Below are 23,499 nucleotides of genomic sequence, written 5' to 3' on the forward strand. Positions count from 1 at the left end.
AACGCTAACGTCAATCAGGCGACAATCAGGGGAGCTCAGAGTTACTGGGCTGATCACACCTAACGAGGGGTATCAACGCCCGACCAGAGTGGTCGACGTTCGCTGGTGCTCGTAGCATGGGTGGATATCAAGCAATGCAAGGCCCATATCACCAACAGGGTCCATATCACCAGCCAGTACAGGGCACCTATCCGAGTTCACTTGTCCACGGTACCTTTCACCAGCCGATGCAAGGGCAATACCAGCCGGCCGGCGGGTATTGGCATGGGGGGGTGCTAGGAAATGGATAACCACATGGAGATGTCGGTAAACCCCAGTGAGGGACGTTCTGTTCGTTATCTTCTTCATACTAACTCTCATTACCGTATTGACCTACTGCTGATCCCTTTCTTGTCGTGTGTTGTCATTGCCGATCCCTTTCTTGTCGTGTGTTGTCATTGCCGATCCCTTTCTTGTCGTGTGTTGTCATTGCTACTACCCTCTGTCGTTACAGTGTCCATGTCCGTGTACATTGCTAGTCCCTCACTCTCGCTCTTGCTATGTCTCACTGCATATATGTATGTATCTAGCTATGAATACAGTTATTTTGCAGTCTACATGAGGGGAAGGGAGCGATAAATGGGAGGAATGGAGAAGCTACGGAGAAGTGAGGAAAAGTGGATGTACTTCGGAAGCGGGACCTCTTAGGTCCATTTCCCACACGACTAAAACAGGTGGCTCAGACGAACGGATGGAACTGTTAACCGAGTCATCCCAAGAAGATTGCAAGAGGTCAGATCTACGACGTCGAGGCCACTGATCGATGATCTCCGTTATCATTAGTAGATCCCCAGAGGGTGCGACTTGTTCTTATTTCCTTATTGACAGGCGCGGCGGGCGAGTATTGAAGAGATTCGAATGCTACTAGGGCACACAACGAGCCAGGTCTGCTGGACGACCTCGGGAACGGGAAATTTCAGTTCAAGATTTTGTGGCAAGCTTGGGGGTAGTCATTAATCAATGCGGGTCGATCGATCTCAGGAACACGGAAACCGAAAAAGTTTTATACCATTTCCGAATCATCGTCTACTACAAAATGTTTGCACATCTACAGTCCACTCCCAATCCACCTTTTCTTGTGCACCTCAATCCGTGCCTGTTCATCTACTGGGGCACCTTGATAGCCTCCAAATTCCAGAAACTTTCTGCATATTCGTTAATCGCTCTGTCAGAGCTGAATTTACCCATCTACAGCCCGGTATCAGTAACAGATAAGTCTTCATTTTACGAAGCCCGAACGAACCTTGGCAGTAGTCCTAATGCTCTTCTTGACCCACTCATCCTTGTCCTTGTAAGCCTCGTCCACCAAATCCAAGGCCGCAATATAGGAATCAAAGTCGTCCGATAAGAGATAATAGTCGCCTTGACGGATGGTATTCAAGAGACTAAACGAGAAATGCCAAATGAGTTCATTTGAACCATGGGCATTCGGTCGACCGAGAACTCACGGGTCATAAACACCTCCGTCTCCAAACATTCCTCCAGAAACCGTATTGAGAACATTTGCCAATGCGGGACACTTCTCCTCAATCGGGACGGGATGATAAACGTGCTGGTAGCGGAGATCTTCGACGGCACTAAGAAAAATTGGAGACAGTTGAGTAAGCCGCGCTCATAGAGAAGCAATCTTGGAGCTTACGGCGCCAAATGGCCAAAGAAGAAAACATTGCTCTCTCCGACTTCTTCCGCAATCTCGATATTGGCTCCATCAACGGTACCCACCAACAATCCACCATTCAAACAGAACTTCATGTTACTCGTACCGCTAGCCTCTGTTCCAGCTGTACTGATATGTTGAGAGATATCGGAAGCTGGGATGAGCACTTCGGCGAGGGAGACAGAGTAGTCAGGAAGGAAGTAAAGGGAGAGAAGGTCTTTGGTTTCAGGATCGTCGTTTATCACTCGGGCGACATTGACAATAAGGCGGATGGTCAATTTGGCGATGTAGTCTTTCGGAACAATCAGCGCTCTTCTTACAAGGTCAAAAGAAAAAGAAAAGCCTACATGCGGGGGGGCCGCCTTTCCAGCGAAGAACACGACGCGTGGGTTAACTTTCTTCCTCTCCTCAGCTGACATCTTCTTCAGCGTCAGATACCTCTGTGGTATAAAAGAGAACGGTGAATGGACTGTCAAACTTGAAGATAGGAAAGTGTTGACTGACATAGATAACTCCAAAGATGTTCAAAGTTTGTCGCTATAATCGAATAAACCACAAGGCGTATCTGAGTTGTGGGTTCCCTAATTATGAACATCAACTCACCTTATACTCGTGTAACCTCTTAATCTGAACGTCAAACATCGCGTTCGTGTTGACCGTGAATCCAAGTGTAGTCTTGACCAGATTTGCAAGTCTCTCCTTGTTCCTTTGTTTGATGGCCGCCCATTCGTCTCGGAATTTTTTGTCCTCGACGAGTTTGAGTAGACCTTCGAGCCTAAAGAGGTCCTTAAGCCAGACAGGCTTCTGAAGACCGAGAGTCTTGGAGATAAGCGCACTCAGTTCGGGGTTGCATTGGTCTAACCAGCGACGAGGCGTAACTGAGATTACAACGCAGAGGAACATGTCAGTAAAAGCAAATAGTGGATGGATATTGACTGACTTCCGTTAGTAACATTGCTGAACCTGATTTGCAAGAGGAAACAGGTGAGTGGAGAATTCGGGGACATAAGTTTATCAGACATCTCACTTGCTACGGCCTTCGAATTCGACAAAGTCTTTGAGGATGGTTGTCCTCACAAGTTCACTGTGCAGCTCAGCGACGCCATTTACCCTCCTGCTACCGATACACGCAAGGAACGCCATTCTGACTTGTTTAGGGAAGCCCTCTGTTGATCATACATGAATTGCCCGTACCCCGGCGTTGGCTTGGGCGAACGCACCTTCAATCAAAGACATTCTAGCGAGGCGGTCCCGATCACCCGGAAACTTCTTCTCGACTGCTTGTAAGAAGTACCTGCCCAAGGGATGACAATTGGCAGCAGCTCATTTGAATCAGAATAATTCGAGCAACTTACATGTTCTATATCGGAGCGTTCGATTAGTTCAACGGAAGTCTCCAAAGAAGTCAGCATGAACTTACAATATCGTAGATGATTTGCATGTGCCTGAGGGGAAACAAGGGAATGATGAATTCATACGAGGCCATGATACAGTAATCTCGTGCATACCTTGGCAATAGGTGTTCCATCAATGGTACAGGCCACTTCTCGAGCGCCTCAGGGAGCACGGTGTGGTTGGTGTAGAAGAACGTGTTCGTGACGATATTCCATGCGTCATCCCAAGGTGTTTCCTCTTCGTCAATTAGTATACGCATGAGTTCGGGAATGGCAAGCGTTGGATGGGTCTGCGGGTAGACATCGATCAGCATACGTTAATTTCCCATAGGATGAACGTACGTCGTTGAGTTGGATGGCAACATCTAGGAAAGGAGAATCAGGACCAGACAGAGACACGATGGAAATACAACTTGCAATCAGGGAATGCGCTGAGCGGTTTTCCGATGTTCTTGAATCGGCGAAGAATATCAGCTAGACTGGCAGCAGTCCAGAAGCTACGAAGAAGAAAAGTTTGCAAAGGGAGAGTGTCGATGACAATCACGACACACTATTGTTGCTTCAAACGCAGCTCCTTTCCGACTAAAAGAGGTTCAAGAAAACAGAACAATGACAATTTGGCTCGAGCTTACACGATCTGAAGGGGGAGGGGGGCGGTGAGTAAGGAAAAGAAAGAAAGAGATCGATACGCACGTGTGATCGTTGGGATAAAGAACAGAGGTAATAGCGGCGGCACTGTTCGATGACTCGATAGCCCGTTCGTAATCACCAGCTATGGATAGGCAAAACGATCACTCAATATTGAGATGTGAAACTCGAGATTTGATCAACCAACCATTGAACGAGTTCAGGTCGAAGCCTCGCTTTGGCTTACTCTCCCATAACCTTAAATTGTTGGTGTTCTTGGTGTAACATCCGGGAATCATAACATCGTAAGCGACGGCAAGAACTTCTTGACCTCCAGTCCAGACAGAACGGCCAGTTCCATCGTTGAGACGTTCAGCGTAACCATAGAATCGAACTTCGTAGGTGACGTCAAGACGAGGAAGCTACGGTGGTACACGTCAGGGTCAAAACTCTATCCCGTCTGATTTTACTTGCCTCCCAAGGATTCTGATTATCGAGCCATGGATCGGGTGCCTATCGCTACCAATAAGGTCAAGATTACAAGCAACAGACGAAGGTTGCGTACCTCGAGCTGTGCACCTTCCGGCGAGATAAGCTAGAAAAAGGGCATGAGACCCAGTTCTCCTCGGCTATTTTCGAAAGACGAACCTGTTGGAAAATGCCGTATTTGTATCGAAGTCCATATCCCCACAACGGTAATTCCTGTGAACATTGAACTTGGTGAAATCGAGATAAGATAGCGTATACCAACTTGAGAAGCGCCTGAATCCAAGTAACAGGCAGCAAGACGACCCAAGCCACCGTTTCCTAGGGCAGCATCTCGTTCTTGCTCCAAGAGATCTTCCATATTGAAGCCAAGTCGCTTGATGCCTTCCGTGTATTGACCTTTCAAGCCAAGGTTCAGCAGCTGATATGGAGAGAATATTAGATGGGGTGAGCATATGTAGAGGATGATGATGATGATCCTCACCGCGTTGTCGAGAGTACGCCCCATCAAGAATTCGAGAGATAGATAGTAAGCTCTTTTGGGTGACTTTTTCGTGTAGTATAGTTGAGTCTCGTTCCATTTGGCCTGTTGTATGCAGGAATCAGCTTTTCCGAACGATTCCGATGATGACGCTTGAACAAAAATTCACAATCAAGTTGTCGCGAACAGACAATGCAGAAGCTTGATACGCTCCGAAGTCATCTGCCGGGTGGGAGGTGTTCACTGTCGATTCATTCACATCTACGGATTCCACTGACCAAGGTTGTATGCCTGACGAGCAAGAGAGGTATTGACATGGTTCACCACTGATTTTGTTATGGACTTGACATCTGTAAAAGATGAACACCATGTAAACAATCGCAATCGATGAGAGGGTTTAGGACGCGCGACGCGCGCTCACCTGAATCAACACCTTTAAGACCCTCTTTCCACGCTTCCTCTTCACCTCTAGGCCATTTCTCTTTGCCTGAAGCGTCCGTCTCGGGGAGATAACCTGTGAAAGATGAGCGACGATATTGAGCATCTGATCAAGATCGCGTACCAGTGAGCGTCCTAACATGCCTTCTAGGCCGTTTGGGCTTCCCGATGGTCTTTGGGTCGAGTACAGAAGTCATGGTAAGAAGAGAAGAAGGAAGAGGGAGGTAATCAAGAAAGACCTAAGGGCAAGGCCGAGGTAAGCAAGAAGGGGCCTAACAGGACCAACGTTCGCGATTTGGTGCTTCAGCAACTCCGGGTGACATCATGCAGTAACCGGGCGTCCGCATTCAAAGCCCGTTCCCTCATGGTTCCTACAAACTTTGATCATGAGCAAATCATGATCTCGAATCCAGAAAGTTCCTGGCAGTGCGCGTCACTAATTACATAGTTTAGTCGTAACAGCGAACAGAGGAGATGTAGAACTATGGCGCCAGCTGAGAGATGTATGGGAAGCTCAGAGGACCAAGGTCGCAACAAAAGAACTTACTTTTACACGCGGTGTATGTACCAGTCATCACAGCGGCCGAATCTGTGAATGGCGAGTGAGATCAGCTGCAGACCAGGGTTACGCAGATTCAGATTGCATATTGGACTGTAATACTGTAACAATCCTAAGAACGATGTAGAAAGACCCTGACAGTCATGACACCAGAAGGGAACGCTCTCAATGGAAGGTTGGGAACCATGGAGCATGAGCTTGAGGAAAAGGAGGCAGTAGTTGAATTATCCGCTACGAACGCATCAGAAACAGAACGCCATCAAGTTGAAGGGACCAGCGTAGTTGCACGTCGTAAGGCTTTCACTGTTTCTCCATGCAGCTCCGCAACAATATCCTGTATAATAAGAACAAGATGAGCGACGCGGCCGGAATCAGAGTAATCAAGGTATAGAAAGACCGTACAGAGACGCTCTTGATTTCGTTCGTCAACCCAGCACCGGCACCTGCCCATACAACTAATCTGTCTTTCTCTTTCCTTTCATTTCCTTCATCAAACCGCTTCAACCTCTCCTCCAATCCCAGACCACCTTCCACGTCGTCTATGATCCTATTGGCGATCGCACGTCCATCGACATCTTTAGGCCACTCAGTGCTCCGAGTGACTTCATCAAACGCGATGCTTCGAGTCGTCGAATGAAGATTTGCAGCGACAAGTATCTCCTTTTTCTCGGGCATAAACTTACACTCCTTGCTTAGGAGAAACCGCGTCCCCAACGCCACACCAGATGCACCCAAAGTGAGCAACGAAGCGATCTGTCCTCCGTTAGCGATGCCCCCGGCAGCAACCAGTACAGGCCCATCCTCTGCGATGACTTCGTCGACTGCGCTCAGCAAGATGGAAAGAGAAGGTGCTTTGGCCCCTCCATACCACCCGCTTCATTACCTGAGAATCATAATAAATCAGACACCACAGCCAATCCATAACGGAAAGCTCACCTTGCACAATCAGCCCATCAACCTTCCACTCATTCGCCGCCCTAGTCGCATCATCCACCGAATTAACAATTACAAAAATTAATGTTTTATGATCTCTCTTGGAGTCATAATCTTTCACCATCTTGACATACTTCCCCAAATCATTGCCAAACGCAAACCAGACCGCTTTGGGCTTTTCTGAAAGCGCTTTCTCAATGCGGGGGTCTTCCTTCAGATCAGTCTTGTCTAGTACCCATCCGAGAAATCCAACACCGACAGGAATCACGTCCGTCTGTTGGAGGCTGAATTGTGACCGAAGACTACTTAGTTGGTCTACGATCTGCTCCGATGTGTCGGCCCCTGTAAAGTCATGACTCGGAGTGCCTCAAACTACAGGATGCGGCTCACATACCAGCACCCAAAAATCCGAATCCACCAGCCAAGGTAATAGCAGAGACCACTTCAGTCGAAGATAACTTTGCCATAGGCGCTAAAGCAATCGGTGTTGATATACCTGATGGGAGTTTAGCTTCAAAGCAATCAGTCGTTGGATCATAGAGGCGAACCAAGGAGTTTCGTCAATCTGGTCGATATAGGATTCATGGCTGTTTCTGAGGGAGTTGTTTAAGTCGTTTGAGATCTCAATCGAACACGAGCGTGATTTTCACGAGGAGGAACATGATTTGCGTACATATGGTCGTTATTGGGAACCTCGAACGGTTTGGCTGCCTCGTAAATTCAGTGAGAAAGTCAAGGAAAGCGAAACGGAGCTTACCTGTGGGACGCCGACCTTATATAGGTTCTGCGCTACATAAATTGAATGCGGGAAAACTGGCTTCATGTGGTGATATTAAATGATTCCTAAGAAAGCCGGAATGCTAGCAAATCCGATACTCCATGGAGGCTCGACCGTACAATCCGTTTCTTGCAAGCTGAGTGATAATCTTTAGTACCGGATTGGAGGCACATTTGATGTATACCCAGAGATTCCCTAGTGCCTGGAGACTCGGTCGTCAGTTTAAACGCCCTCAGGTCAGTAATGAGTTCGGCAAGCTTGCGTGCAGAAGATAGAAAATAGAAACTGAAACTGCACTATGACGGGCTCGGAGATTTCGGGATGGTGAGCCGCACGACCATTGTGCCTCAGCCGAAAGCTACTTGCTTTCCTCTCAGTGGAGTGGACTCGACGATAGCGACGGACGTTCCACAATGATATGAATGTATCACTTCCACAATGGGGACGAGACATCCGATACGCTGAAAAAATCGAACTTATTGCATCAAAATAGTGCAGCGAAAGTGCGATGATAACCGACATGCGTGTAGCAATATTTGAAAATCAGATTCGGCTCACAAATTTCTCTCTAGCTTTCTGGTTACGTCGTAAATCCTCGTCTCTTAATTTCGAGGTGAGAGCGGAGTGCATTTCATTAGCGTATTTCCCCCCTTCCTACAAAAAGTCTATTCAAGGAATGCTGGGCCTCAAGTCGAGTCCAAACTCACCTTAATGAGCGCTTTTAAACTGGCCATAGACAATTCGCCGGGTCCTAACATCCGCATGCCTTGTAGAGTGGGTTGACCAGGTGAAGCAAATGAGAACATCAAAAGAACTCGTATCGATGCTGAAGCTTCTTCTTGCAATGTTGCATCCAGGAAATGTGCAGGAGGTATCTGGCTCTGAATTACCAACCCTGATAATCTCCCAAAAAGTAGGAAGGCGTACCAAATTCAGGGAAACACACAATGGCCATCTATTCCGACCATCCAGAATCTCACCTTCATCCCAATAATCGGGGAGTTCAAAATCGATAGCCCCGCTTGTGTGTCTAGTATCGAAGCCACTGACAGTATCCTGGTCCACATCCATATCACCGGAGCCTCCCACCATGTCTTTGTCTTTAGCGCTCGGACCACTTTTCCTTGCCTTGTACTCAATACTTCTCGTCCTTGGAACTTTGGTATCCCATAACGCAGCACGTGCAGACATGAAAAGCGCGTCGTAGATATTTCCAGCATCAGCCAAGACGACGATGTCAAGGTTCAAAAGCCAGGACTTTTTCCGAGGGAGAATTCCAAGATTGGCCGGATGCAAAGACGGATGTGAAAGTGTTTGGTTGATAACGTCAGTGTAGTCATGTTGTAGATCGTCGAGGGCCCCAGAAGAAATGTTTGGGTATGCGGAAGGAGAACTGTTCTTCAGTTCATTTCAGTTCGTTCATGCCAGATGTAGAAAATCGAGAAATCGACCGAACCAAGAAACACTACAAACTATCCTTCCTCCATCGACTCCACCTGTGCCCCCTTCAACATTCTCGACTTCGAGCTTTACGGCAGCTAAGACTTCTGTGCCTCCACTTCCATCCTGAGGATTGCGACCGATTTTCAGGCGCGCACTACCGTTGGCTAAGGGTGCTACACCTGTTTCCAGTGCTATCGAGCGAAAGTCATGTAAAGAACGACCATCCAGTCGATGGGCAGGACTCGCGAGAATTCCGGCTTGAATGTATGATTTTTCTGCTTTCGAGACCGATACCAAGGCCATGGTGCAAAAGGGCAACAAGTTTGGTCACGGTACCGGATACGCGCTTCAATTCATACCATCACCTTCTCAACAGACTTCGGTGTAGATTCCATCATGGTTTATCCCGGTTAATATCATTGGATTCTCTATTATACCGCATTTTCTGAAGTATTTCTTGTGCAGCCAAACAACACACCCGAAATGTCTTTGAGAAGCTCGTCGAGCTCTTACCGGCCAATGAACGCTCCAAAGTGGGTTCTGTATAACATCCCTACTTCGCGCTGATGTCGACTCCTACCTTTAGCCTCAAATTATTCTTGTTGCAGGAGAAGTCACGCCGTTTAGAAACGACACCGATAGAGAGATCGTCTTTCGCCAAGAGTCGAATTTTTACTACTTGACTGGATGCACAGTTCCATCTTCATATTTTCTGGCCGTATACAAAACAGGAACCTCCTTTTCTCAGACACCATCAATGGAGTTGTTTATTCCCGAAGTTTCTCAGGCGGACCTTATGTGGTCGGTTCCACCGCCTTCACTCGAAGCAGCGGCGGAAACCCACGACGTTACCCACATCGATCATCCCCATGCTCTCCCAGAAACTATCAAGACCTCGATAAAGGCATTTCCAGATGCACTATTCCATACGTTACCCCGTGGATCTTCGCTGTTCCCTGTACTTCCATCAGAATATACAGATCTTGTGCTCTCCTCGGAGAACAAAGATTTGGCCATCAGCGACCTGTACCTACTTTCAGCACTTCACCAAACCCGCCTTATTAAGGATGATGAGGAGATCGCGTTGATCAAGCGGGCCAACCAAATTAGTTCTCGGGCTCATGAAACTGTTATGAGGGTGCTCGGTAAAGCCGTGAAAGGCAAGATCGAAAGGGAGGCTGGTGCGGGGGTTGATCGACCTCTCCTTCCTGGAGAGTGGCTTATTGAGAAAGAAGCCGAGGCTGAAGCCATCTTTGTAGCTTCTTGTAGACGAGAGGGGTAAGTCGGAGTTTTCTTCAGATCCATCCGACCTGTAACTGAGCCCTCCATAGTGTCGTCCATCAAGCATATCTTCCCATAGTAGCAGCCGCAAATCGAGCCTCAACCTTGCATTATTGTTGCAATGACCGTGAATTTGCCTGGGGACCCATCGCTCCAAACGACCACAAGAACAGAAACGACTTTGCCCATGGCGGCGAGAAGAAACTATCACCACAAGTCTTACTCATCGATGCCGGCTGCGAGTGGAATTGCTATGCTTCTGATATCACCCGGACAATGCCTGTCGGTAATGGAGGCAAGTTCAATCCAGAGGCCAAGGCGATTTATGAGCTTGTTTTGGAAATGCAACATGTAAGCTCACTCCCTTTTATGTTCGGGATCTCTTCTGATTGTTCTGGTCTACCGTAGCATGCGTTCGACATCATACGTCCGGGCATTCATTGGGATGCGGTACAGCTTCTGTGTCATCGAATACTCGTTAAGGGCTTTCAGCGACTAGGAATCTTCAAATCCGACGATACCTCTTCAACTGATCCAACAAGTGCTACCCGAGAACATGACGAGGAGAATATCCTCGCATCTGGTATCAGCTCTGCATTCTTTCCCCATGGTCTCGGGCACAGCTTGGGGATGGATGTGCACGATGTACCCAGCGCGAGCAAGCCGACCGTCAACGAGACAATTGACAAGGGTGTAAAACTAGGTCACGAGAGCTTCTATACGTATTTAAGGCTGAGATTACCACTACAGAAGGGAATGGTGGTCGTACGTTGTCTTTTTATGGTTTGCCATGAGTGAAGCCTAACCTAAACACTCGGCAGACGGTGGAGCCGGGAATCTACTTTTCACCACACTTGCTTGCACCTGTTCGGGATTCGAAACATATCAATCAAGATGTCTTGAACAAATATGAAAATATGGGAGGTGTCAGAATCGAAGATGTGGTTCTGATTACGGATAATGGATATGAGAACCTGACGACTGTCAGGAGCGATGTAGACTGGGTTGAAGGGGTTTGTTCCGGGGAGCTTTGATTAATTGCTATGCCGAAAGAAATATCTGAAAGTATCAAGTAGGTCTTTGTGCTCATGCTCAAGACTTGATGTTACTAAATCGAGCTTATAGCCTTTGTACTATATACCAGATGTCAATAGAATGCAAAGCCTTTTCCAGTGTTCTCGAGCCGCCGTGTGTGAGGAATGTTAACATTGGTTCCATCCAGTTCATGGTCAATATTTTTACCTGGTCAATACAGTGAGTTATTAATAAGCGTAAGTCGTTACGCACTTGGAGCTCATTTAGTTCAAATTCGGTATTACTTAAGGGTGGCTGAATGCCGTTTCATAATGTCATGTTTTCAAGATCATCGTGTGGACACTGGACGGTTGGGATGGATGATGTCGACAGTTTTGGTGGTACACCGGGTGAACATTCTATGGTGACGGTGAACACACTCAACAACCATGTTGCTGAAATGCATGGCCTACGGAAACGCGGTTGGCACGGTAACTTATCTTAATTCGAATCCACCGATTCCTTTGTTTGTCTTCCCCCTTCTTCTATCGACACAACGATAACTAACCGATGTCCAAGGAGCAACGAGAATCGAGGATCGTGCGAGCTTCTGTCTACGATGCTTTCGTCCAACTTGGTGGACTCAACGAAGACGGGATTGTAAAGCAGTGGATGTTCGGGGAATCAGCGCCACATCTCACAGATCGAAGAGGAAGAAATGGCGTGCAGTTTCGGGAGAGGGTGTCGGTAATGCCCATTGAGGAGAGGGTTTACGATGAGCCCGAAGTGGACAATGGTGGAGGGAGTCGAGATGGGTCACACAAGTCGAACTTGTCCTCCAAGTTGACCGCCAAGTTGCGGTCGAGATCGAAGTCCAGAACGCGGAAAGATGGGGAGACTTCTGAAGGACGTGACGGGCGCACAACTCCAACTTCACATCCGAAGCCGCCCAAAGGAAAAAGATTGTTTTCTAGGAAACCCTCCTCTCCGCCTTTACCCGACACTTCCACTCCCGCTGATCCACTCGGGATTGCTCATTCGATGGCGAGCACTGAAACAGTAACAACGGCCGCTTCTCAGGGAATACCTCCACGGAAGTCCCCTTCAAGGGCCTTGAAAGCGTTATTTAGGAGAGATATGTCCCAAGACGATGAGAGCATGAATCATACAGTGGATAGTCAAACAAGGGAACTCGAGGTAGACCCTCGTCGGAAGGGCGAGAAAAGACTATCCTATGCCGTCCCCCTGTCTGCTTTTCAGTCTTTACGGAAGCGTGAACCCCCCAATCTTACCCCCATAGTCACCGTCAATACGGAAAAGTTCATCTCTGTTTCGCAGTCTCTACCTCCGTCACCTTTCTTGCTCGTTACTCCGGAAGCGTGGAGTGACCGGAAAGAGGACGGTTTACAAACCCCCGCTACACCATACGTTTTATGCTCGCCTGTGGATGAAAGTAAACTCCGTAAGCAGCTGTCAAGCCCCATTCAATCAGCGCTATCACCAGCTATTCCAGTTTCGGTCTCGAAGACTGCACGCGGTAGTTCGGACGACAATGGATTCGTCGGATTCCAATCAACCACCCACCTCGGAAGCGATTTAGACAAAGAGAACGTATCCATTAATGAAGGGCTTTCCAAGGATTCCCATGCCCCCTCGCCATCGCGACCTGATATACCGTTACGGCGAATTTCATCGCTCCGTGCGCGTGAAAACCCATTTCCCATCAGACCCATCAGGCCAGTGCCAGTTTCGCTGACCAGAGATGGAATCAAAGCTCAGAATTTGCGCTATTCGTTGGATGCCCGAGCATCAGCTCTACACATTCACTATAACCGTTATTGGGACAATCATCCCTCGTCCTAAATCGTTCGTGGTCGTTCTTATCCTGTAACCAAATCTTGTGAATATAAAGCGGAACAACGGGAGCAGCCCGTATATAATAGATTCCTGATTCTGACTGCCCAACACACGGGTTGACAAGGAGACAAGGCATTCTGTGCGACCTCCAACCTCATAATACGTACTTAAAGGCCGGGTTGGGGTGCCTTGATGGTCAGTTTCGAAACTGCGGGGTATCACTGGACTAACAGCTGGCTGCCACTTTCCCGCTCCGCTCACCCCTTCCTCTCCCCCGAATTCACAGTATAATGAAATTCTTGTCGACCATATGGTTTCTGTCGAGGGAGCAACCAAGAGGCTCAAAGGATGATGGCCCGAAGCGTAAACTGAGTCCCTCTGTGCTGCATGATCCTGCCCGGCCTGCGGTGAGCTAATCATCGGATTATTGGGAAATTCGATTCTAACTCTCCGCACACATTAAGATCACTGGCGACAGCACGATCTCTGCCTCTCAGTGGTCCCCTGTTTCCGTGACTTTTGAGCAGACTCGGAGGCCGCACGTTTTGGTTAAGCGAAGTAAATCGCTCAAGTCGATCACACGACGCCCGCAATCCCATTCTATCAAACAAGTGAACGGAGTCGCTGAGCATTCCTCTGGAACATCACCGTCAAACGACCGAAAGAAAACATTGCTCAATGTCGCCATTGTTCCCCTTGCGCGGCACAAATCGACAACCAGTGTCCATAAGATGGACGCCTCTCCGACATGTTCTGATGCGAGTAGCCTGTCTAGCCACACAAGTGAGAGACATTCTTTCCCCCTAGTACGACGCAGTGCTAGTCAGGCGAGCACTCGCCACCCCCGTGAATACTTTGACCACAATACACCGCTACCACCGCTCCCCAACTCGACGATCGTTCCCCCAGTACATACTACCTATCCGGGAGCCTTGGCGAAACCTGGGAAGAAGAAGAAACCCCGTCGTTCTAGGACAGCCGATTCTACCAGTGTTCCTGGTTGTCAGCATCCCCTTCCAACACGCCCAATAATAGCGGATGCGGAAGGTTATTGGGATCATTTAGAACTGTTGGACTTCCCAAAAGGTCGAGGACCTCCAATTTTGTTGCCACGACGGCCCCACCGTTCACCGATTCCTTTTTAATCAATGACAGACTAATGTACTTGTACCTGATGAGCTATGTTTAGTGGCAAGCCACTAGAACCTGGGAATAGCTGGTCTTCAATATAGCCGGTCTTCAATGTATCTCGTCCTTAGCTCGCGAAGCGATCATCCCTTTGATCACTGAAGTACTGAAAGTCCAAGCTACATTATACAGCACTTGTCGCCGGGAATGTCCTATCAGTGGATCAATATTCTCAATTCCAAAAGGGTTAGTATACTACCCAATATAATACATCTTTGAAAGTAGATGTAGAGTAGATAGAATGGTGACTGGGTTTGATATCCACCGTCCTGTGTTAAGGTAACGGAAAGAATGGTATCGTCAGCGGTAAATGTTCGAATATTAATGGTCGTCCCGCCTCGCCTAGTCCGCGACTTCACTAAAAATAAGTGCCAAGGTTTTCTCAGAGCGTGGTTTGACGTTGCACTTGAAGGGCACAGGAAAGCTTTACATTTGATTGATGTGAGTGAGGGCTTCAAGGGGGAAAAGCTCAACTGACCTGATGGTCCCGTTCGTGTTCTCAAGCTCGGGGATAATCGGCTTTCCATCCTCACTCATCACAGGCGTTATGTTGAAAACAGCAAGAGACATAACAATACAAAGCCATACGGACGCTTCTGCAAGATTCAAGCCAGGGCAAATCCGACGACCGAAACCAAAGCAAATTTGTCGAGGATCTTTTTGGACCGGCTTTCCAGGTGTAGAAATAAATCGATCAGGGTTGAATTCGAATGGGTTTGGATAGGTATCTGGATTGTGCGTCATATTCCTGCGGAAGGCAACCTATCAGTAAACAGAACAAAAAAAAACCAACGAAATTTCACCATAGGTTTGCGATGATAATGGAGCCTTTCGGGATAAAGTAGCCTGCGATGATACCGTCCTCTATAGCGCGATGAGGGACACCTGGATCCGGTTGTCACCTCCACTGACACCAGGATAAAAGACTAAAAGAAAGTTGAGATTACCTATTGGTGCTATGCTGTGCCATCGGAATGCTTCCGTGACCACTGCGTTTACATATGGCAAACGTTCTCGATCTCCGAATCCAGGTAGTCTGTCGTTTCCAACGACGGCGTCAATTTCTGCCTGAGCCTTTCGTTGAATGTCTACAAACGTAAATCAATCATCGTATGTGAATAGAGTAGATTGTTAAACTAACCGGGATGGCGAATCATGGCCAGGAAGAAAGCATGCTGGGCAGAAACTGTGGTATCAGCGCCCCCTAATGTCGGTTCCCAAGTTGTTATTTGAATTTGGTGAAGTGAAACACGAATTTCCGAACCTCCGTACATAGATGCAGCAGCATGTTTGACCTGGAAGATGTCTTCTTCTGATAACTTGTCCTCGTTCTCCAAAGCTGTTGTGAGAAAAGAGCTGGGTGCCCGCCCCTGGTGCTGTGAAGAAAGACCTATTTATAACATCATCATAAAGGATGTTGCAGGGAGTGGCGAGTCACCATCAGATCTCTAGCATGAGCATAAGGCACCTCCACCATGTCATTGAACGACTGGGCCCACTTGGCAGCAAGAGCATGGAATCCGCCTCCAGGGAAACTTGCAGGTATGTGTCGTAATAACGGGAAGACGTCGACCAGGAATGCTCCTGAAAGGCGTATAAGAACAGAAAACAATGCAATCGGTGGAGGAAAAGTAGAACCTGGAGCAGTCGCAGCACTGAAGTTATCATTTGCATGTTCAATCAACTCCACGAACGGGTCGTTCTCCTCCAAGACTTCGATACCGTAAGCGATCTTCATGATAATAGCCCCAGCTGTTCTAGGTTAGGAAAAAAACGTGAATTACATGGCTAACAAGAGAGAGACACGACGGACTTGCGAAGGTGTTGGGGCAGCCCGTCCGGATTTTTGGCAATTTTTTGCAAAAATTTAAGTGTTTCTGCTTCTTCAAGAGCATTGTATTTTGAGGTTGCCTTTGGGGTGCCGATCATGCGAGATAAGTGTCTTCTGTATGCCCTGAAGCGGTCACCGTAGGGAATAAGTGCAAGGGTTTTCGAATATCCGACAAGCTCGCCTCCCATCTCGAGTCGAGGGCGGTCAGAATAGAGGGAGCCCTTTTCGCCGAGTTCAGCCATGATGTCGGCAGAGTTGATGATGATTATAGGCTGTCCTAGAAGAGTGACAGAGCAGATACCACCTAAGAGTAGTGAGAAGAAGACTCGGGAGAATGAAACGGGAAACATACCGTACTGCCTCCCCCATTTCGCAAATGTTTTCCACTCTTGGCCGTTTGGCATATCGAGGACATTCTACGGGATCCGCCAGGTATAAGGGTAACAAAATCCTTGCTATAATTATTGGAAACAACTCACGCCAACCAGGGGAAGTCCCAAGGGACCAGGGGGAAGGGACTTTCGAGATCTAAAGAACCTTGAGAGGATGACAAGAGGGAACGAGACCAAAAAAAAGATCCAAAGACCGCTGGCCATGACGAGTCTAACGGAGCTGGGAGAAGAAGGGTTGAACGTTGAACGTTGAACCGCAACTCGTCCTTCCGGCCATGGTCCATACTACACGATCCAGAAGGAGCGAGGGCCACCTGACCGGCCTGACCCACCAATTTATGATTTGATAGCAGTTTAACTTTCCATACCAGACAAATAAATGATGTTAGGACAATTCTCCTGGAGAAACGAACTCGACTTGGTCCATAGGGTACTTTGACTCGCCTTGAACTCGCCTACATGAAGGTCGGTACAGGAATGTGTCTAGGAGTGGCGGTCGAAAGATTTGATGACTTTCTCACGACCAAAGTTCACAAGGCAAATTTGCGGGAAAGCCGAGCAGCCCGAACAAGCCGGCAATGTTCATTTAGAACTCCCAACATCGGCATCATGCATGGCCTGATGTTTCGAGACCAATGCTTGATACGACAGTTGTACGACAGTCGAGTTCAGGCTGTCGACCAACATATCACATACAGCCGCTGCAGCCACTAGTACATGGAGATTGGGCCAGAAGTGATACCAGCCAATGTGCGATACCTCGGTGGCCTCGTTCTGATAAATTACAGGGTGATGGAAGGTATGTTGTTTCCCATGCATGAGCTTCTATTTCTGTCTTGACGTGGTTTTTTTCACGCACATTCAAATATTCAAGGAATCAGCTGGAGTACTAGTACTAGTATCGGTGAAACTGTCATGATAGCTTTCTTCGTTCTTGGTTACCGGGTTAAATTTCATCCAGTGAATGCCGTCGAACCTCTTTCCAGAGTAGTTCCATGCAGAATCAGGTTGATATCGAAGTTTATCCCGTTCCCCATCGATCCTTTCTCGCCCGAGTGCCGTACAGCGAAACCCTCCATTCTTTTCTGACACGCTCGTCGTCAATGGCTGCGCAGCTTGGCGATGCCAAGGTGACCTGGAAGGTTCCAAACCCTTTACAGAATGGTCGCCGACATGAGAATCGTGTTGATAGACAGGAAAACGTGAGGCTTTCGTACGTGACCTGAGCCAGCTTCTCTAAGTATTCTTTGCGCTTTGACCCTTACAGGTCAAACGTCTTGCGGGAATAGATTTCGCTATCGCCATGTGTTCTGGTCGAAGGCTCGTGTTTTTCTACACCTTACTCAATTCATTATCGACCAGGTTCGGTAAAGCGTTAGGCAAAGACTTTTTTTCACGAATTCACCGGTTGTCTATCTCTTCAATACCGCCTCGCTTCGCACAATCCGATATCCGCTCATCGCTCATATCATGCCCATCTCTTCGCACTCTCTATCTCCTTTCAAATTAAATCTTAATGGCTGATAGGAGTTATGAGTTGCAAAAAGGGTCATAAATCTACTGTAGGTTCGATGCTGATCATGAGTCTTATCCCAAGGGCAGGGATTTGACCGTAGCGCGTAGTCGATATAGCTCGTTGTCGTTGCCAGACTTTTTGATTCTTTTTGATTCTCGTTAAATGTTGTCGTCGCCGCCAACGTCATATCCAATAAGTCTAATGGCGGACCATTCGTAATTTTAAAAGCGTACTACCGATATGTCTCCGTGACCGTATGAAACGCCCGCCTCGCCTAGTTGGCGATCTCACTAGATATAAGTGCCATAGCTTTCTCAGAGCGGGGTTTAACGTTATACTTGAAGGGTACAGGATGACTATGGGTTTTGACATGAGTGAGGTCTTCAGGCTGAAAAAATAAATAAATCTTAAGCTAACCTGATTGTCCCATTTGTATTCTCAAGCTCGGGGATGATCGGCTTTCCATCCTCACCCATTACAGGCTTTATGTCTAGAACAGCCAGGGACATAACGATACAAAGCCACACAGACGCTTCTGCGAGATTCAAACCAGGGCATATCCGACGACCGAACCCGAAGCATATTTGTCGAGGATCCTTTTGGACCGGTTTTCCAGGGGTAGAAAGAAATCGATCAGGGTCGAACTCGAATGGGTTTGGATAGGTATCTGGATCGTGCGTCATATTCCTGTGGAAGGGAACCTATCAGTACAAAGAACAAAGAAACGACAGAGAGAACGAAATTTCACCATAGGTTTACGATGATAAGGGAGCCTTTTGGGATAAATTGGCCGGCGATGATACCGTCTTCTGTAGCGCGATGAGGGACACCTGGATCCGATGGTCACTCCACACCAGGACTAAAGACTAAAACAAACTTCGTTACCTGTTGGTGCTATGCTATGCCATCGGAATGCTTCCGTGACCACTGCGTTTACATATGGCAAACGTTCTCGATCTCTGAATCCAGGTAATCTGTCGTTTCCAACGACGGCGTCAATTTCTGCCTGAGCCTTTCGTTGAACGTCTACATATGTGAATAAAAAAATCGTTATTTGTGTGGAACCAATATGAAACTAACCAGGGTGGCGAATCATCGCTAGGAAGAAAGCATGCTGAGTAGAAACTGTGGTATCAGCGCCCCCTAGCGTCGGTTCCCAAGCTCTTATCTGAATCTTTGGATTGAAGTCGCGAATTTACGAACCTGCATATAACGATGCAGCTGTATGCTTCAAAACGAAGATGTCTTCTTCTGATAACTTGTCCTCGTTCTCCAAAGCCGTTGTTAGCAAAGAGCTCGGTGCTTTTCCTTGGCGCTGTGAAGAAAGACGTATTTAAAACATCATCATAAGAATAGGATTTGGAAGTAGTGGAGTCACCATCAGATCTCTAGCATGGGCATAAGGCACCTCCACCATGTCATTGAATGACTGGGCCCATTTCGCGGCAAGAGTATGGAATCCCCCTCCAGGGAAACTTGCAGGTATGTGTCGTAATGAAGGAAAGACGTCGACGAGGAATGCTCCTAAACACCGTATAAGAACAGAAAACAATGCAATTGGCGAGGAACAAAAGTAGAACCTGGAGCAGTCGCAGCACTGAAGTGATCATTTGCATATTCGATCAACTCCACGAACGGGTCGTTCTCCTCCAGAACTTCGATACCGTAAGCGATCTTCATGATAATAGCCCCAGCTGTTCTAGATCAGGGAAAAAAACATGAATTACATGGTTAACAAGGGAGAGAGATGACGGACTTGCGAAGGTGTTGAGGTAGCCCGTCTGGATTTTTGGCAACTCTTTGCAAAAATTTGTGTGTTTCTGCTTCTTCAAGAGCATTGTATTTTGAGGTTGCCTTTGGGGTACCGATAATGCGAGAGAAGTGTCTTCTGTATGCCCTGAAGCGGTCACCGTAGGGCATGAGGGCAAGGGCTCTCGAATATCCGACGAGCTCGCCTCCCATCTCGAGTCGAGGGCGGTCAGAATAGAGGGTGCCCTTTTTGTCGAGTTCAGCCATGATGTCGGCAGAGTTGATTATGATCATAGGCTGCCCCAGCAGAGTGACGGAACAGATACCACCTACGGGGCATTGAGAACGCTAAGATTCGAAAGGATGAAAGCGGGAAACGTACCGTACTGCCTTCCCCATTCTGCAAATGTTTTCCACTCTTGGCCGTTTGGCATATCGAGGACATTCTACGGAAGTCAGGTGTGAGTGCGTTGATATAGCTATTGTGGACAACTCACTCCAATCAAGGGAAGTCCCTTGGGACCAGGGGGAAGACGATTTCGCGATGTAAAAAACATCAAGAGAAGGGCAAGAGTGAATGACAGTATGAAGAACAGCCAAGGACCATTGGCCATTACAAGACCGACGGAACTCGCAGAAGTCATCCGTCCGTCATCCATGCAGAAGCCACCGAAGGAACGGTGAACCAAAGATCTATATACGACCAATACAGTGGTCTGTAGGGGATGTGTCCATGTGAGAACTGAGCGTGCGACAAGTCAGACGAAGGCTCGCTTCGGGTGGTGGAGCGATTCCGGTTAGCGTTCAAACGTTCAACGTTCAGCAATAGATGTGATTTTCCTTTTTAGTGGGTGTCGTTTATAAAAGTCGCATTCATGATTCTTGCGCCATGTAGGCGCTGGAGCTCTGTAACCAAGGCACGGAAAGTACGTTTATTTTCCGCGCAACCTGTATCGTCGCTCAGCGGCAACGTAGCTAATGGATGACTTCCCGTAAGGATGTGCAAATAATCTCCTTTCAAATAAAAGTTTTGATGTAAATTGGAAATTGGGAAATTGTCGAATTATTTGCAGATGCCTCCCGCAATGCTGGAAATTTGCATGAAGTGCTCGGATTTATCACACGTGTGGTAGCTCGCCAAGGGCGTAAGCGCGGACAAACTTCCATATCTGGGCTGGAAATCATGTGGACTCACCTCGCTTAACGAAATATTGCAGCAAAAACAGTTTAGAAAGGGGTCGCTAGGCCTTTCTAAATTCAAGAATTTAGAACATGCCCTGATGTTCAGATTCTGGTATTTGTTGCCAGGTATCACTCGCTTAACATATCGCCGATGATTTTCAGCGTTATTTGCAACGATATTTACAAATAATCCTTACGGGAAGTCATCCAATCGTATGCATTGTTGTCGTCGTCCATAGGATGATGGATCCGTACATCGATGATAGGCTGCAAAGTGGTGAAGCTTAAGTTTTTTCAAGCCCCGATCAAGGGTCAATCTAGATCAGGATTTTCGGCCTTTTCGGCTCCTGGCTGGCACTAATTTTAGAGCAGTTTTCCCCCAACTCCTACCTACTGCGTTATGAACTTCAGTTAACTTGCTTCAGGTCACCAAAATGCGTCTATCGGCCGAAGAAGGTTGGCAATGTTTGTTTGGTGGCACGGACTGCCAGTGGTATACTCGGCGAGTCGGCTTTTTTTTTGCCTACGCCTACACTGTGACGGACCCCACTCCCCACTACTGAGCCACTGTAGGGCCTATATTCCACGGTCAATCCGTAAGTGAAATGTCGCTCATCTGTCGATGCTGAACATGCACACAGTGGTCGACCGGGGAACCACATAGATAGGTAGCAACTCTAGAATTATTCGGTCGCCTCAAACCCATGTCTTCTCGAACCGACTCGAGCATTGGTATCTGGGAAGCTCACACCCATTTGAGCTCATTGCGCTATCTATCGCGTCTCGATGACGGCATGCCATCAGGACAACCCCAGAAAATAATCAATTCTGAGTTCCTTCCAACCATATAAAGCTTTCCACTCTCCGCTCTCACACCACCAAGAGGAGTTACCCTAACGATGTCAGTCGCTACACTTCAGGCCTTTGGAGAGCAGCTACCTCTCGACAACACAATCGGTGCGATGTTAATTGGCGTTATAACAAGTGCCGTCTTGTATGGTGTCTCATTGGGACAGACATTATACTATTTCAATCGTACGTTCCCCATCCTTCCTGCAACAAATACTTTCATCCGTTCCTCCAACTGTTGACTCACCCCTTTGAACTTTCATAGGATACCCTAAGGATCCTTGGTACCTAAAATGGCTGGTCGGTTGCTCGAAGTTCTTCCTCCAAACAGACTGTAAACGAAAGGGAAACCAATAGGTCGGCTCTACATTATTTTTCGATACCCTCCATCTTGCCTTGATCTCGCACTCTGGTAAGCCTAACGACTCGTTCTCAAATGACGAATACGGTATTGACCATCTCTATAGTGTATCACTACACGATCATAGAATACTAGTACGCGTGCCAGCTATTTCGAGACCCTGTCACCACTTACTGAGCTTGTTCCAGCAATCACCACGCTTTGGAAAATGTAGTTTGGTACGTCAAGCGCATACTACCTCTTATCCAAGTTTTCATGTTTACCCTACTCGTAGGTCCGTGCTGGTAAGGTTTATCGCTCGTTGACGCAACGCCTATCTGATTATCCCGTCAGGCGGAGCTAATCCCCAATGTGAGTTTGGTGGACAGCATAAGTTCGAGATCTGAGCTAAAGTCCTATCCTGTTTCAAGGGACTCACTGCAACGTTTGTGCAACTGTGAGTAAAACCGTCTGCATGGTAGCCATAATTTATCCCGTCTAATGCAATTTCACCTTGTAGATTCTATGTCAGCCGGGTCTTCCGCCGTAAGCATCTTCTCAAACCGTTCGTTGCTCCCGGCTGACCGAGGTTGCCACAGTCAGCAAAAAGAATTACTGGTTAACGGGTATCATCCTGGTGCTTGTGTTAGCCTATGCTGGTGAGTTTCTCGCGCTACGGAGGCTATACGAGGAGCTTATATTCATCTCCCCTGGTAGCCGGAGGCGTTGGTAAGTTTCTCTTCCCGTCACTGTATGTCATACTCAGAACTCTTTTACGCCTACGTTCACAGCCTGGGCCGTCATAACGTATGTATTGACCAAGTTTTTCTTCGTGGGTTCAGACCTCAATGGACAGCTCTTACCTACAGTTTACAAATGAAAACGTTTTCCGACGTATTAAGAATCACCGTACGTTTTTTGCTTGGTTTTCCTTTGATCCCTTCCAGTTGAATAAGGCCCACCCATCTCTAGCCACTCACGATCGCTCTCAACGTTATAACAGTGGTCGCGGACCTTCTCATCGCCGGCGTACTTTGTTATATTCTCGCCCGCTCTAGGACTGGGTTCCGCCGGTAACGTTTCCAAAACAGCTGGTGTCTTCTCAAGCTCAATTGTTTGCGTTTTGCGTTTTATACAGAACAGACAGTTTGATCAACAAACTGATTGCCTTCACAGCTAATACTGGACTGTGAGTATTTCCCCATCGGGTTTGAACGTTGTCTCACTCGTATCATAGGGCAACTAGGTTAGACAGATCTATTTTGTTCTCCGCAACCACGTTAAGATTGACATGACGGAATCGATCCCAGTTTATGCGCCGTCAGTGTGATGATATCCCTTTGGACCGCACCGAAGTCCCTCGCTTACGCTCCTTTCTATTTCTGCATTGGAAGATGTGGGTCTTTACTTCGCTTTTCGTTACGGTCTGACTGAAAAGACGCCCTTATGTAGTGTACATCAACTC

At 47.6% G+C, this 23,499-nt stretch overlaps 9 protein-coding genes across 10 annotated transcripts; 4 read left to right on the plus strand and 5 right to left on the minus strand.

The window, feature by feature from the left end:
- Window positions 1–1,032: 1,032 nt before the first annotated feature.
- Window positions 1,033–5,773, minus strand: E1B28_003368 (uncharacterized protein). Its single transcript, XM_043160345.1, has 27 exons — window positions 5,247–5,773; window positions 5,106–5,198; window positions 4,963–5,034; window positions 4,854–4,906; window positions 4,688–4,789; window positions 4,469–4,624; window positions 4,366–4,419; window positions 4,283–4,312; window positions 4,192–4,230; window positions 3,926–4,139; window positions 3,784–3,862; window positions 3,723–3,727; window positions 3,642–3,672; window positions 3,508–3,587; window positions 3,433–3,455; window positions 3,205–3,380; window positions 3,117–3,141; window positions 3,052–3,056; window positions 2,917–2,990; window positions 2,724–2,862; window positions 2,637–2,659; window positions 2,300–2,574; window positions 2,201–2,233; window positions 1,679–2,136; window positions 1,488–1,616; window positions 1,283–1,424; window positions 1,033–1,227 (listed from the first exon to the last, which is right to left on the minus strand). The coding sequence occupies exons 1-27, from the start codon at window positions 5,317–5,319 to the stop codon at window positions 1,144–1,146; spliced, it is 2,667 nt and encodes an 888-aa protein (XP_043002301.1). The 5' UTR covers window positions 5,320–5,773; the 3' UTR covers window positions 1,033–1,143.
- A 167-nt stretch (window positions 5,774–5,940) lies between these two features.
- Window positions 5,941–7,199, minus strand: E1B28_003369 (uncharacterized protein; the record flags this gene model as incomplete). Its single annotated transcript, XM_043160346.1, has 5 exons — window positions 5,941–6,015; window positions 6,084–6,541; window positions 6,618–6,956; window positions 7,009–7,110; window positions 7,163–7,199. 5 exons carry the CDS (start codon window positions 7,197–7,199, stop codon window positions 5,941–5,943), a joined length of 1,011 nt encoding a protein of 336 aa, XP_043002302.1.
- Window positions 7,200–7,281: 82 nt separating this feature from the next.
- E1B28_003370 (uncharacterized protein) lies at window positions 7,282–9,167 on the minus strand. Of its 2 annotated transcripts, XM_043160348.1 has the most exons (6): window positions 8,849–9,167; window positions 8,320–8,785; window positions 8,100–8,267; window positions 7,951–8,046; window positions 7,372–7,594; window positions 7,282–7,325 (listed from the first exon to the last, which is right to left on the minus strand). In XM_043160348.1, exons 1-5 carry the CDS (start codon window positions 9,136–9,138, stop codon window positions 7,475–7,477), a joined length of 1,140 nt encoding a protein of 379 aa, XP_043002304.1. In that variant the 5' UTR covers window positions 9,139–9,167; the 3' UTR covers window positions 7,282–7,325; window positions 7,372–7,474. The 2 variants fall into 2 exon arrangements, with proteins under 2 accessions (XP_043002304.1, XP_043002303.1); XM_043160347.1 differs by lacking the exons at window positions 7,282–7,325; window positions 7,372–7,594 and having other exon boundaries at window positions 7,775–8,046.
- Window positions 9,168–9,177: 10 nt separating this feature from the next.
- E1B28_003371 (uncharacterized protein) lies at window positions 9,178–11,291 on the plus strand. The gene is made up of 7 exons (XM_043160349.1): window positions 9,178–9,244; window positions 9,301–9,368; window positions 9,422–10,113; window positions 10,167–10,467; window positions 10,525–10,881; window positions 10,938–11,188; window positions 11,242–11,291. The coding sequence occupies exons 1-6, from the start codon at window positions 9,232–9,234 to the stop codon at window positions 11,148–11,150; spliced, it is 1,644 nt and encodes a 547-aa protein (XP_043002305.1). The 5' UTR covers window positions 9,178–9,231; the 3' UTR covers window positions 11,151–11,188; window positions 11,242–11,291.
- Window positions 11,292–11,682: 391 nt separating this feature from the next.
- E1B28_003372 (uncharacterized protein) lies at window positions 11,683–12,993 on the plus strand (the record flags this gene model as incomplete). The annotated part of the gene is made up of 1 exon (XM_043160350.1): window positions 11,683–12,993. The coding sequence occupies exon 1, from the start codon at window positions 11,701–11,703 to the stop codon at window positions 12,991–12,993; it is 1,293 nt and encodes a 430-aa protein (XP_043002306.1). The 5' UTR covers window positions 11,683–11,700.
- Window positions 12,994–13,277: 284 nt separating this feature from the next.
- E1B28_003373 (uncharacterized protein) lies at window positions 13,278–14,132 on the plus strand (the record flags this gene model as incomplete). Its single annotated transcript, XM_043160351.1, has 2 exons — window positions 13,278–13,394; window positions 13,452–14,132. 2 exons carry the CDS (start codon window positions 13,278–13,280, stop codon window positions 14,130–14,132), a joined length of 798 nt encoding a protein of 265 aa, XP_043002307.1.
- Window positions 14,133–14,331: 199 nt separating this feature from the next.
- E1B28_003374 (uncharacterized protein) lies at window positions 14,332–16,989 on the minus strand. Its single transcript, XM_043160352.1, has 11 exons — window positions 16,486–16,989; window positions 16,359–16,422; window positions 15,989–16,310; window positions 15,814–15,932; window positions 15,614–15,759; window positions 15,440–15,551; window positions 15,317–15,379; window positions 15,123–15,263; window positions 14,979–15,060; window positions 14,654–14,923; window positions 14,332–14,599 (listed from the first exon to the last, which is right to left on the minus strand). Exons 1-11 carry the CDS (start codon window positions 16,600–16,602, stop codon window positions 14,518–14,520), a joined length of 1,518 nt encoding a protein of 505 aa, XP_043002308.1. The 5' UTR covers window positions 16,603–16,989; the 3' UTR covers window positions 14,332–14,517.
- A 759-nt stretch (window positions 16,990–17,748) lies between these two features.
- E1B28_003375 (uncharacterized protein) lies at window positions 17,749–20,453 on the minus strand. Its single transcript, XM_043160353.1, has 11 exons — window positions 20,161–20,453; window positions 20,046–20,109; window positions 19,671–19,992; window positions 19,495–19,613; window positions 19,293–19,438; window positions 19,118–19,229; window positions 18,995–19,057; window positions 18,800–18,940; window positions 18,663–18,744; window positions 18,332–18,601; window positions 17,749–18,270 (listed from the first exon to the last, which is right to left on the minus strand). Exons 1-11 carry the CDS (start codon window positions 20,320–20,322, stop codon window positions 18,189–18,191), a joined length of 1,563 nt encoding a protein of 520 aa, XP_043002309.1. The 5' UTR covers window positions 20,323–20,453; the 3' UTR covers window positions 17,749–18,188.
- Window positions 20,454–21,223: 770 nt separating this feature from the next.
- On the plus strand, window positions 21,224–23,224 carry E1B28_003376 (uncharacterized protein). The gene is made up of 15 exons (XM_043160354.1): window positions 21,224–21,441; window positions 21,487–21,880; window positions 21,960–21,994; window positions 22,052–22,106; window positions 22,162–22,189; window positions 22,244–22,273; window positions 22,330–22,339; window positions 22,389–22,406; window positions 22,466–22,491; window positions 22,555–22,580; window positions 22,634–22,693; window positions 22,752–22,841; window positions 22,904–22,943; window positions 23,007–23,107; window positions 23,173–23,224. Exons 2-12 carry the CDS (start codon window positions 21,745–21,747, stop codon window positions 22,838–22,840), a joined length of 513 nt encoding a protein of 170 aa, XP_043002310.1. The 5' UTR covers window positions 21,224–21,441; window positions 21,487–21,744; the 3' UTR covers window position 22,841; window positions 22,904–22,943; window positions 23,007–23,107; window positions 23,173–23,224.
- Window positions 23,225–23,499: the final 275 nt, after the last annotated feature.

This window comes from Marasmius oreades, chromosome 11, assembly GCF_018924745.1.
Source record: "Marasmius oreades isolate 03SP1 chromosome 11, whole genome shotgun sequence".
Taxonomy (NCBI): Eukaryota; Fungi; Basidiomycota; class Agaricomycetes; order Agaricales; family Marasmiaceae; genus Marasmius; species Marasmius oreades.

Coding starts and splice junctions, on each gene's coding strand:
- E1B28_003370 (XM_043160348.1), bottom strand. CDS start 9,138: ATGGCCTTGGTATCGGTCTCGAAAGCAGAAAAATCATACATTCAAGCC. Junction 8,786..8,848: donor ATAGTTTGTAGTGTTTCTTG/GTTCGGTCGATT, acceptor ACTGAAGAACAG/TTCTCCTTCCGCATACCCAA. Junction 8,268..8,319: donor TGTGTGTTTCCCTGAATTTG/GTACGCCTTCCT, acceptor ATTCAGAGCCAG/ATACCTCCTGCACATTTCCT.
- E1B28_003376 (XM_043160354.1), top strand. CDS start 21,745: ATGTCAGTCGCTACACTTCAGGCCTTTGGAGAGCAGCTACCTCTCGAC. Junction 22,107..22,161: donor TGCCTTGATCTCGCACTCTG/GTAAGCCTAACG, acceptor CCATCTCTATAG/TGTATCACTACACGATCATA. Junction 22,694..22,751: donor GCTTGTGTTAGCCTATGCTG/GTGAGTTTCTCG, acceptor CTCCCCTGGTAG/CCGGAGGCGTTGGTAAGTTT.
- E1B28_003375 (XM_043160353.1), bottom strand. CDS start 20,322: ATGGATGACGGACGGATGACTTCTGCGAGTTCCGTCGGTCTTGTAATG. Junction 19,230..19,292: donor CCCATGCTAGAGATCTGATG/GTGACTCCACTA, acceptor CTTTCTTCACAG/CGCCAAGGAAAAGCACCGAG. Junction 19,058..19,117: donor AGCTGCATCGTTATATGCAG/GTTCGTAAATTC, acceptor AACCGACGCTAG/GGGGCGCTGATACCACAGTT.
- E1B28_003374 (XM_043160352.1), bottom strand. CDS start 16,602: ATGGCCAGCGGTCTTTGGATCTTTTTTTTGGTCTCGTTCCCTCTTGTC. Junction 15,760..15,813: donor CAGTGCTGCGACTGCTCCAG/GTTCTACTTTTC, acceptor TACGCCTTTCAG/GAGCATTCCTGGTCGACGTC. Junction 14,924..14,978: donor ATTATCATCGCAAACCTATG/GTGAAATTTCGT, acceptor TGCCTTCCGCAG/GAATATGACGCACAATCCAG.
- E1B28_003368 (XM_043160345.1), bottom strand. CDS start 5,319: ATGACTTCTGTACTCGACCCAAAGACCATCGGGAAGCCCAAACGGCCT. Junction 4,140..4,191: donor ATAATCAGAATCCTTGGGAG/GCAAGTAAAATC, acceptor GTACCACCGTAG/CTTCCTCGTCTTGACGTCAC. Junction 2,575..2,636: donor CAGCAATGTTACTAACGGAA/GTCAGTCAATAT, acceptor TTGTAATCTCAG/TTACGCCTCGTCGCTGGTTA.
- E1B28_003371 (XM_043160349.1), top strand. Junction 9,369..9,421: donor CGGCCAATGAACGCTCCAAA/GTGGGTTCTGTA, acceptor TCCTACCTTTAG/CCTCAAATTATTCTTGTTGC. Junction 10,114..10,166: donor GCTTCTTGTAGACGAGAGGG/GTAAGTCGGAGT, acceptor AGCCCTCCATAG/TGTCGTCCATCAAGCATATC.